This window comes from Mustelus asterias, chromosome 10, assembly GCF_964213995.1.
Source record: "Mustelus asterias chromosome 10, sMusAst1.hap1.1, whole genome shotgun sequence".
Lineage (NCBI taxonomy): Eukaryota > Metazoa > Chordata > Chondrichthyes > Carcharhiniformes > Triakidae > Mustelus > Mustelus asterias.
This window is the reverse complement of record NC_135810.1, coordinates 55,014,339-55,031,651: the sequence shown is the minus strand read 5'-3', so window position 1 is coordinate 55,031,651 and position 17,313 is coordinate 55,014,339. Positions and strand designations below refer to the sequence as shown.

General features: G+C 41.7%; 1 protein-coding gene across 5 annotated transcripts in view; it reads right to left on the bottom strand.

Moving 5' to 3' along the window:
• Positions 1-17,313, bottom strand: part of tpp2 (tripeptidyl peptidase 2) — a 147,366-nt gene that overhangs the window by 67,391 nt on the left and 62,662 nt on the right. For all 5 annotated transcript variants that reach the window (XR_013498869.1, XM_078221718.1, XM_078221719.1 and 2 more), the window contains 7 exons: positions 13,569-13,740; positions 8,472-8,629; positions 7,626-7,702; positions 3,641-3,747; positions 2,662-2,816; positions 2,437-2,553; positions 1,014-1,114 (listed from right to left, as the gene is read on the bottom strand). Coding sequence is in view for 4 of the 5 variants with exons in the window: in XM_078221718.1 (XP_078077844.1) it covers positions 1,014-1,114; positions 2,437-2,553; positions 2,662-2,816; positions 3,641-3,747; positions 7,626-7,702; positions 8,472-8,629; positions 13,569-13,740 (887 nt within the window). In the remaining variant the exon portion in view is untranslated. The remainder of the gene's footprint in view (positions 1-1,013; positions 1,115-2,436; positions 2,554-2,661; positions 2,817-3,640; positions 3,748-7,625; positions 7,703-8,471; positions 8,630-13,568; positions 13,741-17,313) is intronic.

Genomic DNA, 17,313 nt, shown 5'->3' with positions numbered 1-17,313 from the left:
TGCAAACTTTGAAGAAAACCATCAAAAGCTTGCACGGCAGCTTAGGAACATCTTAAGGTTCCCCAACAAGTGTTGAAAAACCATGTGGATAAGACAGCTGAAACTCGAACTTTTAATCCTGGGGATAAAGTGCAATGTAGCTGTATAAAACCCTCTGGTTGCTGAACCCCAGCTGCCTCGCAGAAAATCAGAAAACCTTCCAGATGAACCCTTCAATGTTAATGAAGTTGTTAATAGGAGCGGAACTGTTCAGGGTTCACTCCCTCAATCACTCTTGGGAAAAGGGAGGTGGGTGGAAACGGAGGCAGGATTTATGGCTGCATTGGTGGGCAGTCATTTTGCTTGCCATCCCACCTCCATTCCCATCTGATTTGGGGTAAGAAAATTCCAGCCAATGAGTATAAGAAGCAAAATGAATGAATTGCAAGTGCAAATTCAACTTGGAGAATGTGGCCTGGTGGCAGTAAGATGGTTAGGAATGTGAATGGAATACACCAGGTTATAAGGTCAGCTGGAAAGGTAGAGAAATAGTGGAAGGAGCGGAATAGTGTTAGCGATTAAGGATCTATTCACTTCAGTGATGAGAAAGGTAAGCAGGTGGTGGAGACTTCATGGTAGAATTAAGAAATGGGACAGAATTTTAAAAACTGCAGTGGGAAGTTTTATATCGGCTCCCTCGTCGGATCTGTGAGCGGTAAACTGTATGAATGAAGAGGCCAGACAAGCAAAGTCAGAGTGGTTTTAATAGGAAATTTCAACTTTCATATAAATTGAGATATGCAGACCAGAATGAACACTAGTAGAACATCAGAACTGGAATACAGTGTTTCTTCTGGAAAGCCAATTTGAGGGACTACTTCCAGGATTATTTGAAAAACCTTGCAGTAATATTCTATTTCACTGCCAGCCTTATCCAACTGTGTCTGAAGCAAAACTGATGGCAGACAGCATTCTCCTGAAGCTGTAAAACTTAAAGGGAATAATTACAGGCCTAAACTAAAGTTGCTGTTTACCTCAAAGACTGAATCCAGCTCTTGAGACTTATGGAGGGAGCAATATCTTCATGCTTCAAAGCAGATCTCACATCAAAACGAGTAATTCCATCTGATGCATGCTAAATTGAACATTAAAAACATAGGCTCTGTTTAAATAAGTTTTGATCGAGTGAAGCAAGGCATTCCAGGTCATACACTATCAGATTTAGCTTACTCAGATGAAACGTTTGTATGTTAAATGGAGCAGAATTTTCCCATCCCACCCGCCACGGGAATCGTAGCGGGCAGGACAGGACCATGCCAAGTTCCGTTGACCTCTGGTGGGATTTTCTGGTCTTGGGGCGAGCGCAGCCAGAAAATCCCACCCTTGGTGTTTGAAAGATCTCTTTACTGAAACACGAGACACCATAAACACTCTAAACAAAGAACCAGCACCTCAGGTGACACCAAAATATTTCATAGTGAAGTGATGCACTTTGGTAGGAAGAACGAGGAGAACCAATATAAACAAAATGCTACAATTTTAAAGGGGTTCAGGAACAGAAAGAGCTCAAGCTGTAGAACAACAATCGTTGAAGGTGACAGGACAAGCTGAGAAGGCTGTTAAAATATAAAGGATACTCGATTTTATAAGCAAAGGCAGTGTTCAAAAGCAAGGAAGTTATGCTAAACCTTTATAAATCACTGGCTGAGCCTCAGCTGGTGTCCAATTCTGGGCATCATACTTTAGGAAGGATGTTAAGTCCTTAGTGAGTAGATTTACTGAACTGATAGCAGGGATGCTGCACTTCAGTTACTTGGACAGACTGCAGAATCTGGGTTGGTTCACCACAAGAGCAAAGTAGGTTAAGGGGCGATTTAATGAAGTTTCTCCTTACTTACTTTATCAGAATCTATTTTCAATGACAGAAGGATCAGTAACCAGAGGCTACAGATTTAAAGTAATAAAAGGTGAGTTAAGGACAAATAGTTTTTACTTTGCAAGCTGGTATGTTTTGGAATGCATTGCCTGAAAGGGTGGTCAAAGCAAATTTAATAGTAATGTTCAGAAGGGAATTGGTAAATAATTGAAATTTCTGCAGGGCACAAGATGTGACTACTTGGACAGTCCTTTAGAAAAACCAGCATTGGCACAATGGGCCGAATCATCTCTTGCACAGTAACATTCTACAATTCTATTACATTAAGAAAACTTTATACAGCACATGCAAATGTTCTCAGGTTTGAAAGTACAATAAATAATTGATATTCTTGATTTGAGGTGGGGTTTGAAAGTTTTGTTTGCAAATGAACAATTAAAATCTATGTCACGTGACCTGCTTCTGCAACAAACCTGAACTGCATACAATATTAACAAAATCTCTTTTCCAGAGATATCATGCTCCAAATAAAACCTAAAATATTTGTCTTCTTCACACCAGAATATAAAGGAAGAACTTACAATGTGCAGCTGGGAGGGAGTGCAAAGGAGGCCATGGAAGGAAATTGTGTAGTTGATGTTGACATCACCAAGACTGGCCCACCAACGGGCAATGCAAAATTCCACAGTTTTGCCATACTAGAAACAGTAAAACAAAACAGGTACATACATCTTAAAAGCTAAGTTCTCAGAGTTTAGTTGTGAAAAGTCAGAAAGATTTTACTACATTGTCAAATTTGTGCTCACCAAAACTGGAAATGCCTCACAACACGATCCTTTCTCCGTAAGTGATGTGAATTTATAAAACTCATTAGTACGATAGGCCTTTTGTTTTTCAAGTTGAACAGCATGGAGGACAAATTTTGAGGAAACATCAGATGAAAGTGAAGATATGATGACCTCTGTACAAAAGAAACTGAAGTATTAAAACAAACAGAAATAGACACAAGCACTTCTCTTTTATTGAAATGGCTGGAAAATAGCTGTGCATAATTATGGTAGTGAAGAAGATTTTCCTTTGATTGGAAGTTTTGTATCATGTCTCTTTTGCTGTTCAGCTGGAGAAGGTGGGAGGGAAAGCTGAGACAGGAAGCCCAAGGTTTGCTTTCTGGGATAGCAGCAGTATACCTGTTAGGTCAAGAGGAAAATGTAAAATAAATTTACGTGGGCCTCTGCTGGCCCAATACCAATTAAAGTGATTAGATAGTGCCAGCGAAAACGCCGGGCTTCAACTTTTCCATTTGGATTAGTCTCCCACCTGCCTGGGGAGGGTGGCCTCTGTATTGCTGAAATCCCAGTCAAAACGTGAGAGAGCAAGCTGGGCTAAAAAGCTAATCCTACAGTCTTCCTTCCAGTAGGTGCATTAGTAAAAACACTGCTCTATCACTTATGATGGGAGACCATTTTGCCAGATTTGAGGTGATAGATGTTTATTCAGTCTTTCACAGGACTTGGACATCACTGGCTAGCCAGTGTTTTTATTGCCCATTCTTAATTGCCCTTGAGAAGGTGGTGGTGAGCTACCTTCTTGAGCCGCTGCAGTCCATGCGGTGCAAGTACACCTGCAGTGCTGATAGGGAGAGATTTCCATAATTTCGACCCGGGTTAGTATTCAACAAAACAAGAAATTTACCCTAATCCCAACTATAAAGGTTTAAAGATAAAATAAAAATCTAAAATAAAAAATTGTTATAATATTTTTTTCTACATAAAATGATACTCTTACCAGCCCAAGTAGCACTCCAAGGTACTTCAATAAAGTGTCGTCTAATTTGGCCAGGCTTAAAATAAACATCATTGTATGCAAGCTCATAACCAGAGGTTTCATGTAACCTGTAACCAAAAAAAAAGTATTAGTTACAATGCAATTCAGAGTGAATCTGAACCTAATCCAGAGAATCTAAAATATATTATTTATTTATACATCTTCTAGTGTTGTCAGCAGGATGGTGGCTAGACTGAAGGAGTTTGAACAGGGTGTTCTGAAAGATGGGGCAGCAGCTGGAGGGGGCAAATGAGACAAGAGTGAACTTATTGAGGAAGAGGTTTTAATAGCAGTTCTGAAAGAAGGTGCCAAAACAAAGAGAACCATTAATACAGCCAATAAGCATGGGTGCCCATGCGTGCCAGCTGAGTGTTGAGGAATTGAATGAGGAATGAATCAAGAGAACAGGAAATAAATCAAGTTTACAGAGAATGGGGAGATCAGAGAGAATCTGAAGAATGATGACAGATTAGGGATGAGACTATAACTGGTTGGGAGCAGTCAGGAGAGTGAGTCTGAGGCGTGGGGTGTTGGCCTGTTCCTGTGCTGTACTTTTCTTTGTTCTTTTAGGATGGGAATAGGGGGATATGGTCCCCAGAAGAGTAGGGGGTTTTAGTTCAGTCGGGCAGCATGGTTGGTGCAGGCTTGGAAGGCCAAAGGGTCTGTCCTGTGCTGTAATTTTCTTTTTTCTTTGTTCTTGAGAGAGGGTGGATGAGAGATTGTAACTGGCTGTCAGCAGAAGAAAAGGGCGAGATGATGACAACAAAACTGATGAAAAAATGATGGGCTTTTGTTGGTACTGGAGATGAGGATAAAGGGAGTGCAGGAAAGGTAGGATGAGGAGTTTAAGAAGATGGTTCGCTATTTAAAAAAAGAATGCTGAATTGTTCTTGATTAAGGGTGATTGCATTAAGAAGATTTGGCTGAAGTCTTCAACATGACCCAGCTAAATCTAATTTTGAATAAGGAGACCAGTCACACACCAGCTGTACCTGAGTTTGCAGCTTTCAATTCAGACTTAAGGAAGTGAAGTTGTGGACTGCACGAGAAGGAAGAACAGGATGGGAAATTATCACTTATGCGAATAAGGCCATTGCAGGGAAACCAACAGTCTATAGAGGTACATGAATGACCATCGCAGCAGGAATGAATTATTAGTGGCAAGAGATTTTCAGGGACTGATGATGAAAATAGTGAGTTGGGGAAGATTAGAGGATTTTAACCCAAAATCTCGTGGAAGAGATAGATTTCAGTATTTTCAAATGTCTATTTTAATCCTGGTGGAACTCTTAAGAGCTTGGCTGAGGCAGGTCATCAGCAATAAAGCTGTTCATTTTCGGCAGACTCTTCAGGGGTCTATGCAGGGGGAAAAAAAGAAATCACGGGGGCGATTCTCCCATTGCGACCCGCACATTTTCTGGCGGGTCCGGTCGGGAGAATCGCATGTCGGCTATTTCCCAGGATTCGTGCATGCGTTCCGGATGCATGCATATCTCCCACAGTCAGGGAACAGTCGTAGTCGGGATCACGCTGGAAACCGGAGCTGGAGCTCTGCAGTGATCCCGGACTGGCAATGTTGCTGAAAAGATAGACATCAACATTTTTCATCTTGCACTCATCAGGGCAAATACAAAAACATCAAATTCCAAATGATCACAATTTATACAACAGGGGAAAAGGGTGGCTGATTGGTTAGCAAGGCAACTTTCATTGGCTGAGATGTTGCCATGGGAAAAGCAACAGAGTACTCTCAGCTGCCCAATCTCCTGATAATTGAAAAAAAAGGCACAAGGTATGAAAATATGTCTTATGTTTACCGATAATGTGTCTCTGCATTATGGATGTACGTCATTTCTAATTAGGGTAAATGAGCAATTATATAAGCTCAACTGATTACCTTAAACTGGTTGTTAGTGTAGCCATTAGTGTGCTCAGGATTGTTCAGCAAGTGCTATGCGAGTAGTATTTTCCATTAATTGGATGCTGCCATCAGTCCATAAAGATGTTCAACCTATCCACAACTGAGCAATGTCATACATTAAGTTGGTGCCTGGGTGATGTAAAGTACATAGGCAATACAGCCCAGCAATTGGCTGATCAGCTCAACTGGCATATTCCTTTGGTTGTTTGTAATAGGCAGAGTACAGACCATATTCAACCAGCTCCCACTCGCAAAACCCAAAGCAAAATATGACTCTGTGTAATTGGGCTGCACTTGTTGAACAATTCTGAGTGTGCTGATAGCACAATTTAAGATAATTGGTGAAGTTTCTAACTTGGCTCATTTACGCTTGGTCTATATTCATGCACAGGGACCCGTTCTCTGCAAAAAGATGGAATATTTTCAAGCCTTGTGTTTTTCCTGAATATCCAGGAGTTTTTTCTTTTAAGTCATTCATGGGATGTAGGCATTGCTGCCTCGGTCAGCATTTATTGCCCATCCCTAATTGACCTTGAAAGGTGGGGAGCATTCTCCCCAAAAGGAGACAATACTTCGGCCAATCAGGCCAACTTGCCGACCAGTCAGTCCCCTTTTCTCCTGTAGCAGAAATTGTTGTGATCCTTTGGAATTTGGTAATTTTGCGACTGTCTTGATGAGCGGAAGACACAAAGCTTCAGCAATATGTCTCTCTTTTCAGCAATATTTAAGTTCTGTGCTACCAAATATCAGAGAGATAATGGTTTCATGCCCATTAAGTAATTAATTAGGGCGGCACGGTAGCACAGTGATTAGCACTGCTGCTTCACAGCTCCAGGGACCTGGGTTCGATTCCCGGCTTGGGTCACTGTCTGTGTGGAGTTTGCACATTCTCCTCATGTCTGCGTGGGTTTCCTCCGGGTGCTCCGGTTTCCTCCCACAGTCCAAAGATGTGCGGGTTAGGTTGATTGGCCATGTTAAAATTGCCCCTCGGTGTCCTGGGTTGCGTAGATTAGAGGGATTATCGGGTAAAATATGTAGGGATGTGGGGGTGGGGCCTGGGTGGGATTGTGGTCGGTGCGGACTCGATGGGCTGAATGGCCTCTCTCTGTACTGTAGGGTTTCTATGATTTCTATGATAATGTAATTGTTGTAGAACTCACACAATCATAAAATTAAGCCAGAGAAATTTTCCCTGGCAACCCATTTGTCGATTAACTGGTTTTCCTTCTTTCGCTTCACCTTCGCTGTCCCCTCATCTCGTCCAAAACCTCATCTATCTACTAGCCCCCACAGTCCTGTTCTATTTTCCCCTTTTCCTGACTGAATCCCATTATCACCCTCTCGAATATGGCTTCTGTCGATCGGAAGATTGATATTAATGCTATTCTCTCATGGCGAACTGTGTTGTAATGGTAGGAGCACAATAATATAGAATATATGATGTAGCAATCTGTTAGTAAGCTATTTAAAATGGCCTGTCTGTTCAAGATGTGGAGATGCCGGCGTTGGACTGGGGTAAACACAGTAAGAAGTCTCACAACACCAGGTTAAAGTTCAACAGGTTTATTTGGTAGCAACAGCCACTAGCTTTCAGAGCGCTGCTCCTTCTTACCTGACGAAGAAACAGCGCTCCGAAAGCAAGTGGCTTTTGCTCCCAAATAAACCTGATGGACTTTAACCTGGTGTTATGAGACTTCTTACTCTGTCTATTCAAGGCAGATTCTAAAAATCTGCACAGCCAGAAGTCACTCAGAATTTGACTGGCACATTAAAACATGCTTGTTGGGTTCAGGTTGCAGCTCATTGTCTGGAAAATTCCAGAAAACCCACAGCCAGCTTGGAGCCAGGGAGTCACTGAAGGCATTATTCACATTGGAGGGACCTTCTGATCCCGCCAGCCTGAAGGGCTGGAAAATTCTGGCATTACGTTTATCAAATCTCTATGCCAGCCTCAGCTCAGCAGCAGCATTTTCTCCAGATCAACCATAGTGGAAAATAAATCAATAAACAAGAAGGTTTACTAACCTGACTGGTATTGTGACAGTTACTGGAAGTCTAAATAAGGGGCCTGCATTAGGAGCAGTGATGTCATACCCACAAACCTGCAATAAATGAATAAATAGTAAAAGAACCAAATTACACCTGATGCAATGCTATGGAATATGATTACATTGTCTGCATTCAAAAAATTAAAACATAATTAACCATAACAGTGAACCTAAACAGAACAGAATAGGCATTTCACATTAGTAGCACAGTATGACACCAGAAACAAACATTTTTGATGTGCATTGGAGAATTTTTACTCTGCATGATGAATCATTTTCAACTTCAGTCTGAATTACGATACAATTGTACAGCTCAGAATTTGTTGTAGTTTTCTAGGTTTCATAGAATCACAGAGCAATACAGCATGGAAACAAGCCCTTCGGGCTAACCGGTCCATGTCGACCTCACTGTAAACCTATGACAAACAAAGCAGGACATCTCATGTTTTTGACAATCCATAAAAGTTGCACTACCAAAAAATTCAAAATTATAACTGTTCTGTCGCAAATCTTTAACATCAATTTTATTGCAAGAAAATAATGGTTGCAACTTTTGACTTTGGCAGGGATGTAAAACTGTTTGTTTCACACCCCGTTTGATTTCCTCTTCAGTGAGTTCAATATTAGTGTATATAACAGGCTGCCAATCCGATGCTGCCTATTTTACACCCGAAGGAGCCAGCTTCTTTTCCCCTTCACAAAATATGAATGCAGCTTCTCAAGTACTGTTACTTTTTGGAGAAAGCAAGCATAAAAATAGTTTTATAAAACAGAATATGCTGCGTATATTTCCTAAATAAAGACATTATCTGGTACTAGATACCTCAGTAAAATGCACTCCTTCACGAAGGCCACGTGGATCCACTCGTATGGTAATATGTCTACATTGATTCATCAGCTCCAAGTGACTGGGGCACTGAATCCATGATGCATTGCACGTCAAAGCTAAGTGAAGCTGCAGACATATTCGTTCAGAGTTTTCTACCAAAATTTGAAAAATAAAATCATTAAGTCAAGCACTGTCCTTTAAATTCTAACTACATTGTTGGTAAAAGGGTTATACAGCCATAAGTCTTTGACGAACAATATGAGCATTAAACTGCCCATGTATTTTTATTAAAAAAGTGAAATGTCTGGAGTGTGATGGATCCAATACATGTACATGAGTGTATATACATGTCCATGAATCTCCTATGGTACAACTCAAGGTAATTCATTGAACTCTTGTTTGACCAGGTAACGTCTTATCCTACTGTTGAACTGAATGAAGTGGTGTCTCAAGAGTACAAAATGCAACTGTTAAGTAAGAAAGAGCTGAGATAGTGTTTAATTGTTTTCCAGGCTACATCTTTATTTCCCCATTTTAAAAATGAAAACATGATGAATGACATTATTCAAGCATTCTGGCTCCTGTATCAATTGACTGCCTTTGGATAGGACTCTCTCTTCCAGGACTACATCCCTGCGAAAGAGAAATGCACCTGAAATAAAACCCACCACTGTGTTGAACTATAGGCTGCCTTTCTCAATGCATTTGCAATTTAAAATATCCTCCTGGAGTTCATAACTCATTTTAATCAATAAATGTGTGGTAATAATGAATCCATACGGACGTCTAATATTCTTGGATACATTTCTGTGGGAATATTTTAGATTGTTTATTGTTGACACAATTAGTACAAACTGAATATCACCAACAGCTTCAGCGCTAGATTTTTTAAATTAAGAGAGATGTTTCCCATTTTCCTAATATTGTTTATCTAGTTACGAAAAACAGAATTTTAAGCGTTAATTTATCTTGCCTACAAGCTATTTTACAGTCACCAAACTTGTAATATTAATGCTCATCTTAACCCAATCAGGAGGATGCAATGGTGTTGTGGTATTGTCACTAGACTAGTAATCCTGACCCTCAGTTTCCCATAGGTCTTTGAGGTCGGAGAGAGGACATGTCCCTCTTTTCTCTTGCTCAGCCACTTTTTGTTTGGCTTACGTCAAACCCGTGTTACCCTTGCCCTTATATTGTGGTTTGTTGTCTTCTTGTCCTCTCGAGTTTGTCGATTTTTATTCATGTTAATCTTTTTTTTGCGGAATGGTGGACGGGGCTGGTATTTATGTGGTGGTGGTGGTGGTGGGGGGGGGCGGGGAGGAGGAGAGAGAGAGAGTAGGGGGAGTTCTTTTGTTCGTGGGTATGTGGAGTGAAGGAGAAACTTGAGGTAAAGAGGGGGCTTGGTTCAGATAAGAGGCAAACTGGATTATAATTTAGCATTGCTATGGAGATAGGGGCTTGATAGCCAGAAAGGACAAATCGTAGCTAATTGGAATTTGAATTTCAGCCTGGTTGTGGTTTGCCTCTCACACAAAATTCTTGTCAGTTTCTATTCAGAAGAAAGAGAACAAAAACAGGTTGGGCTTGAGAGTAACAGAATAGTGGAGCTGAATGGGAGACAGATAAGGAAGTAAGTCTTGGGAAGCGAAGATCATTTGGAAGGGTGCATTTTTTAAAGGCCTGCAGAAATTGGGTACTGTAAAACTGCTGTCTGAATGGACTTTGGGCCTACCTCCTGTATGATTAAGGGAATTAAATCTCCAGCTGAGAAACACAGAGCTTTGGGATATGGTCGTGAAACCAATGCTGTAAGTACTAGGGAGGTTGGGGGCAAAGCACAGGGAATGCTTATATTTTTGTGAGACCTATCTTTGTTGTATTGACTCTTTAAAGTGAAATTCATTGTTTCTGTTGAAATGCCACCTGTCTCTTAATGCATGCTTAATTTTACATTGATGTCGGGTTTGACTTTTACAGTGAAAGTTTTAAAAAGTGAAATCTTATCCCTTGCATCAATATCTCTTGGGGATTCCTTTCTTTTAAGGTGATTGGTCTGTATGGGGATTGCAATACTAGAACAAAGAACAAAGAAAATTACAGCACAGGAACAGGCCCTTCGGCTCTCCAAGCTTGCACCGACCATGCTGCCTGACTGAACTAAAACCCCCTATCCTTCCGCTGACCATATCCTTCTATTCCCAACCTATTCATGTATTTGTCAAGACGCCACTTACAAGTCACTACTGTATCCGCTTCCATTACCTCCCTCGGCAACAGAAACACACCCTCTGTGTAAAAAATCTGCCTCGAACATCTCCTTTAAACCTTGCTCCTCGCACCTTAAACCTGTGCCCTTTAGTAATTGACTCTTTCACCCTGGGAAAAAGCTTCTGACTATCCACTCCGTCTATGCATCTCATAATCTTGTAGACTTCTATCAGGTCTCCCCTCAACCTCCGTCGTTCCAGTGAGAGCAAATCAATTTCTCCAACCTCTCCTCATAGCTAATGCCCTCCATACCAGGCAACATACTGGTAAATCTTTTCTGTACCCTCTAAAAAAGCCTCAACATCCCTTCTGGTAGTGTGGCGACCAGAATTGAACACTATATTCCAAGTGCGGCCTAACTAAGGTTCTATAAAGCTGCAACATGACTTGCAAATTTTTAAACTCAATGCCCCGGCTGATGAAGACAAGCATGCTGTATGCCTTCTTGACTACCTTCTCCACCTGCGTTGCCACTTTCAGTGATCTGTGTACCTCTAAGAAAAACTTGGACGGGTTCATGGATGAGAGGGGTGTGGAGGGATATGGTCCAAGTGCAGGTCAGTGGGACTAGGCATAAAATGGTTCGGCACAGACAAGAAGGGCCAAAAGGCCTGTTTCTGAGCTGTAATTTTCTATGGTTCTATACCCAGATCCCTTTGCCTATCAATACTCTTAAGGGTTCTGCCATTTACTGTATATTTCCTATCTGTATTAGGTCTTCCAAAATGCATTACCTCACATTTGTCCGGAGTAAACTCCATCTGCCATCTCTCCACCCAAGTCTCCAAACAATCTATATCCTGCTGTATCCTCTGATGGTCCTCATCGCTATCCGCAAATCCACCAACCTTTGTATCGTCTGCTTACTTCATCCAAATCATTTATATATATTACAAACAGCAAAGGTTCCAGCACTGATCCCTGAGGAACACCACTTGTCATAGCCCTCCATTCAGAAACACATCCTTCCACTGCTACCCTTTGTCTTCTTTGACTGAGCCAGTTTTGTATCCACCTCGCCAGCTCACCTCTGATCCCATGCAACTTCACCTTCTGCACCAGTCTGCCATGAGGGACCTTGTCAAAGGCCTTACTGATGTCCATGTAGACCGCATCCATTGCCCTACCTTCATCAATCATCTTCGTCACTTCCTCGAAAAACTCGGTTAAGTTAGTGAGACACGACTTTCCCTTCACAAAACCATGTTGCCTCTCACTAATACATCTATTTATTTCCAAGTGGGAATAAATCCTGTCTCGAAGAATCCTCTCCAATAATTTCCCTACCACTGATGTAAGGCTCACCGGCCTGTAATTACCTGGATTATTCTTGCTACCGTTCTTAAACAAAGGAACAACATTGGCTATTCTCCAATCTTCTGGGACCTCCCCTGTAGCCAGTGAGGATACAAAGATTTCTCTCAAAGCCGCAGTAATTTCTTCCCTTGCCTCTCTCAGTATTCTGGGGTATATCCCATCAGGCCCTGGGGACTTGTCAACCTTAATGTTTCTCAAGAACCCCAATACCTCCTCCTTTTTGATCGCAACATGACTCAAACTATCTATACACTCTTTCCCAGACTCATCATCCACCAAGTCCTTCTCTTTGGTGAATACTGACGCGAAGTACTCATTTAATACCTCGCCCATTTCCTCTGGCTCCATGCATAGATTCCCTCCTTTGTCCTTGAGTGGGCCAACCCTCCCTCTGGCTACCCTCTTGCTCTTTATATATGTATAAAAATCCTTGGGATTTTCCTTAATCCTACTGGCCAATGCTTTTTCATGACCCCTTTTAGCCCTCCTTACTCCTTTCTACTTTCCTTGTATTCTACACTTGCTTCTTGTGTTCCCAGCCTCCTAGCTTTGTCAAATGCTTCCTTTTTCTCTTTGACTAGGCTCACAATATCTCTCGTTATCCAAGGTTCCCAAAACTTGCCATACTTATCCTTCATCCTTACAGGAATGTGCCAGTCCTGAATCCCTATCAACTTACACTTGAAAGCCTCCCACATGCCAGATGTTGATTTGCCCTCAAACATCTGCCCCCAATCTACATTCTTCAGTTCCTGCCTAATATTGTTGTAATTAGCCTTCCCCCAGTTTAGCACCTTAACTTGAGGACTATACTTATCTTTATCCATCAGTACCTTAAAGCTTACCGAATTGTGATCACTGTTCCCGAACTGCTCCTCTACTGAAACATCGACCACCTGGCCGGGCTCATTCCCCAATACCAGGTCCAATATGGCCCCTTCCCTAGTTGGACTATCTACATACTGTTTCAAGAAGCCCTCCTGGATGCTGCTTATAAACTCTGCCCCATCCATGCCCCTAGCACTAAGTGAGTCCCAGTCAATATAGGGGAAATTAAAATCTCCCACCACAACAACCCTGTTACTTTTACACCTTGCCAAAATCTGCCTACATATCTGTTCCTCTATCTCTGGCAGTTGGGTGGCCTATAGTAAACCCCGAACATTGTGACTACACCCTTCCTATTCCTGAGCTCTACCCATATTGCCTCGCTGTGTGAGCCCTCCGAGTGTCCTCCCGCAGTACAGCTGTGATATTCTCCTTAACCAGTAGTGCAACTTCCCCACCCCTTTTACATCCCCCTCTTTCCCTCCTGAAACATCTGTATCCTGGAATGTTAAACTGCCAGTCTTGTCCTTCCCTTAACCAAGTCTCTGTAATGGCAACAACATTATTATACTAAATGCAAGTTTTTTTTTCACAATATTGATACTGTTGCATCTGTAATTCTAATTCATAAGATTAATGCCCAAAGAGTGTAAATAATATCTGATCAGAGAATCTTACCTGCATTTTCTGGAAACACTGGTTCTATGCCAACTCCATGATCTGAAGGTGAAACTAGATGTGCAGGATCTCGGAGGTAGATCCCACGCTGGTTGCCAACAGCAATGCTAAATCCCAAATTATTGCTACTCATGGATGAATTTTGTATGAGGTAGTCATAAGCTTTATCAACCTAATAAGAAAATAAGTTTCATATGCTGAATCAGATATTTTATAAAGTAAGTATTATGTCCAATAATATTACCAGGGACACTGATTTAACAGCACTGGGGACAATTGTAGGATTTGTAAAAATTGGGGATGTGGTCTGGGGCCTGGCAGTACTGAGATAGGTAAAAGGTAAAGTCGCCATTGTCCCAAGTGACCATAGGCTGCTCTCCCTTTTGAGGGGAAAAGCTGACTGGTGGCGATTTAACTTGAGGATCACCGTACCTCAGGCGAAGGGCAAAGTTGAGAAGGTAAGCCTTCTTGAATAACCTGGGATAAGGACTGGCTAAGGAGCTTGCAATATTTTGAGGGGACTAGCCCCAAAATTTCAGGAACTACATCAACATCTATTCTGTGTTAACAATGGTATGTCGTTGCAGCATTGAAAGGTATTAAATCTATAGATAGGATGGTAAACTTAACATGACATGGTAGATCATCATGCAAAGGGCCAAACATCAAACTGAATAATCATCCCAAGCTGGAAGACAGAGAAATCATCCGACCATCAGCCCGCTCCATGGACTAAACAAACAATATCAGAAACAAACCACCAACCACGTTTACCAAGGCAACCACTGCGATTCTTTCCAAGTAACTGAGTCAAAATTCTATGTCAACATTAAAGATTAGATTGGATAAGTTGAAGAAGGAAAATGGGTTAAGGGATTTTGGGAATAGTGTGAACAAAAATGCTTGGAATTATTTTCTCACAAATAATAGGAATTCCAATAGACTAGTTGACTCTAATGACCTGTTTGATGCATTTGCTTTCTATTTTCTCCCATTGAAGCAAACTCACCTCTCAGAGTGAAACCTCTTTTAAGAAACTCGTCAAACAAACTCAAACTCAATGAAGAAATCTCCATGGGCTCCTCACCCAGCTAAGGCAGCATTTACACATTCCTTCATTAGAAGTAAATACATTCACCAATATACATCTCTCCTAGATCTACCTCTCCTGTATCAACACTTGTCCAAATAAAATTACACACCAGAATACTCATATCCAGAGAAAAAATAGACATTTATCTCTCTATCTCCTATTATCTCCTACTCTGCCCTCCATCTTTCCCATCCTCCCTTTTTGCCTTGTCCTGCCCTATCCCTCTCTGAACTCCTGTGCTTGACCAATTATTGTTTTCTGATCCTTCTCTTCTTAGAAATTAGTTGGTTATTTTTTTCTGAAATAACAGTAGAGACCACATCATTTAAAAGTTGGGTATCAAATAAGAGTCAATAGTTGTCATTTAGACTAACTTCAATTGCTTGGAGGTATTTTTCTGATTCCCCCCCCCATCCCCTCTTGGCATTAGGTTGTTTGTTTTTTTACCTCTCCCAAGAATTTACAAGGCATCCAGAGGGTAAGGAGTCTATTGATATGATGTGTCATGCCAAGAAGACTTGAAAGAAAAAAAAATCTATATCATCCTGGCTACTTCATAAATTATTACTTTACAATATAACGAACAAAAGCTTTACACTGACTGAAGTTCTGGCAGGCTATGACTCATGCAAAAGACATTTCTAGCCTAAGAAAACCACAGCAACATCGTATTTCTCTAAAGAGGCATCCATTAATTCCGACTACACTTCCCACTGCCTCAGAAAAGCAGTAAGAAGTCTCACAACACCAGGTTAAAGTCCAACAGGTTTATTTGGTAGCAAATAAACCTCTTTGCTATCAAATAAACCTGTTGGACTTTAACCTGGTGTTGTGAGACTTCTTACTGTGTTCATCCCAGTCCAACGCCGGCATCTCCACATCATGACTACCATCGGAAAAGCAGCCAGCATAATTAAGGACCCCACACACCCCAGACATCCTCTCTTCCACCTTCTTCCGTCGGGAAAAAGATACAAAAGTCTGAGAACAGATACCAACCAACTCAAGAACAGCTACTTCCCTGCTGCCGTCAGACTTTTGAATGGACCTGCCTTATATTAAGCTGATCTTTCTCCACACCCTAGCTGTAACTACAACGTTATATCTTGCATCCTATTCTTTTGCTCCAATTTCCTCCCATAGTCCGAAAGACATGCTGGTTAGGTTCATTGGTCATGCTAAGTTCTCCCTCAGAGTACCCGAACAGGCACCGGAGTGTGGCAACTAGGGGATTTTCACAGTAACTTCATTGTAGTGTTATTGTAAGCCTACTTGTGACACTACTTAAACTTTCCTTCTCCTTCCTTTAATACCCCCTGTGACTACATAAGTCAAATTTTAAGTAATTCCATAAAGGCCCCTTTCTGAGGCAAAGCCCTGGTCAACGGAGATGAACTGTCTGCAAGGACAAAGCTCTGCTACACTTATTAATGGATGAAACATCAACCATCTAAAAAAATCCAGACTGGAATATACATCCATTGTTCAAACGGAGAGAAGAAGTGGGAGTTATGTCACAGGACGCTTCTTATGATGCATAGGTGAGGCTACAGGTGAATTAAGTAATTCAATAATTTAGAGGGGAGAGTGGGGCAGCACGGGGGCGAGGAGCTGAGAGTGAGGGGGCAGGTGTGAGGGTACAGGGTTGTTTTTCATTTGATTTCTTATTTTATAAAACACAAGTTTGAACAGTTGAATTTGAAAGTAAACAAACCTTTTGAAGAAAATATCTTGGAAGTGATGGCACAGGGAAGGGGTAGATTGCAAACAGTTTGACGGTATCAAATCACCTGGTTTCTCACCAAATGTCCTTAGGGATTGCAAATGGAAATGGATGGAGAATTAAGATGATATACAGTGGTACAGGTGGTGTGGAGGATACAGGAGTTTAATGGATCATTTGAAGAGGAAGAAGCAGGGGAATGATGGGAATGAAGGTGGCGAGGGGGTGGTTTGCAAAGGGACTGGGGAAAAACATTGGAATGGAGCTGCTCAGGGTCGCTTTTAGCTAGCAACCCTACTTAGCTATTGGGAACTCTCTTATTTTCAAATCCTTTAATATCTTCTACATAAAGGAAAGAAGGAAGAGAGACATTCACATGGAGAAGAGCAGTGAAAGGTCCAGTGGCAGAATCCACAGGGTCAACATTTGGAGCAGTCAGTAATATAGATGAGAAAGACTAGCTCCCATTGGATACTCTGGGCTGAAAGGCCAGCGAGAGAGTAGGATGGGAGGGATGGGGAATTTGGAATTGCTGTTTGAAAGCTCAGTGACGAGCGTTTTGATGGGTCAAAAGGAAGCCAAGAGAGGCACTGAGGGAAGCTGTAGGTTTATCCAAAAGGGAGTCAAGCTTGGGAAGGAGAGTTCGAAGCTCAAAGCGTTCTGAAGGAGTTGGGGTATGGAATGGGAGAGCAGATTACATGAGAGGGGAGAAATGAAATGAGGTGAGAGAACAGGAGTGATAGGTCTAGAAGGGGTTGAAGAGAAAAGAAAAGAACAGTAGAAATAGGAGTGGTGGACATGAGACAGGTGTGGCAGCCAAAAACCAGATAGAATCATAGGATCCCTACAGTGCAGAAGGAGGTCATTTGGCCCATCGTGTCTGCACTGACCACAATCCCACCCAGGCCCTATCCCTGTATCCCCATGTA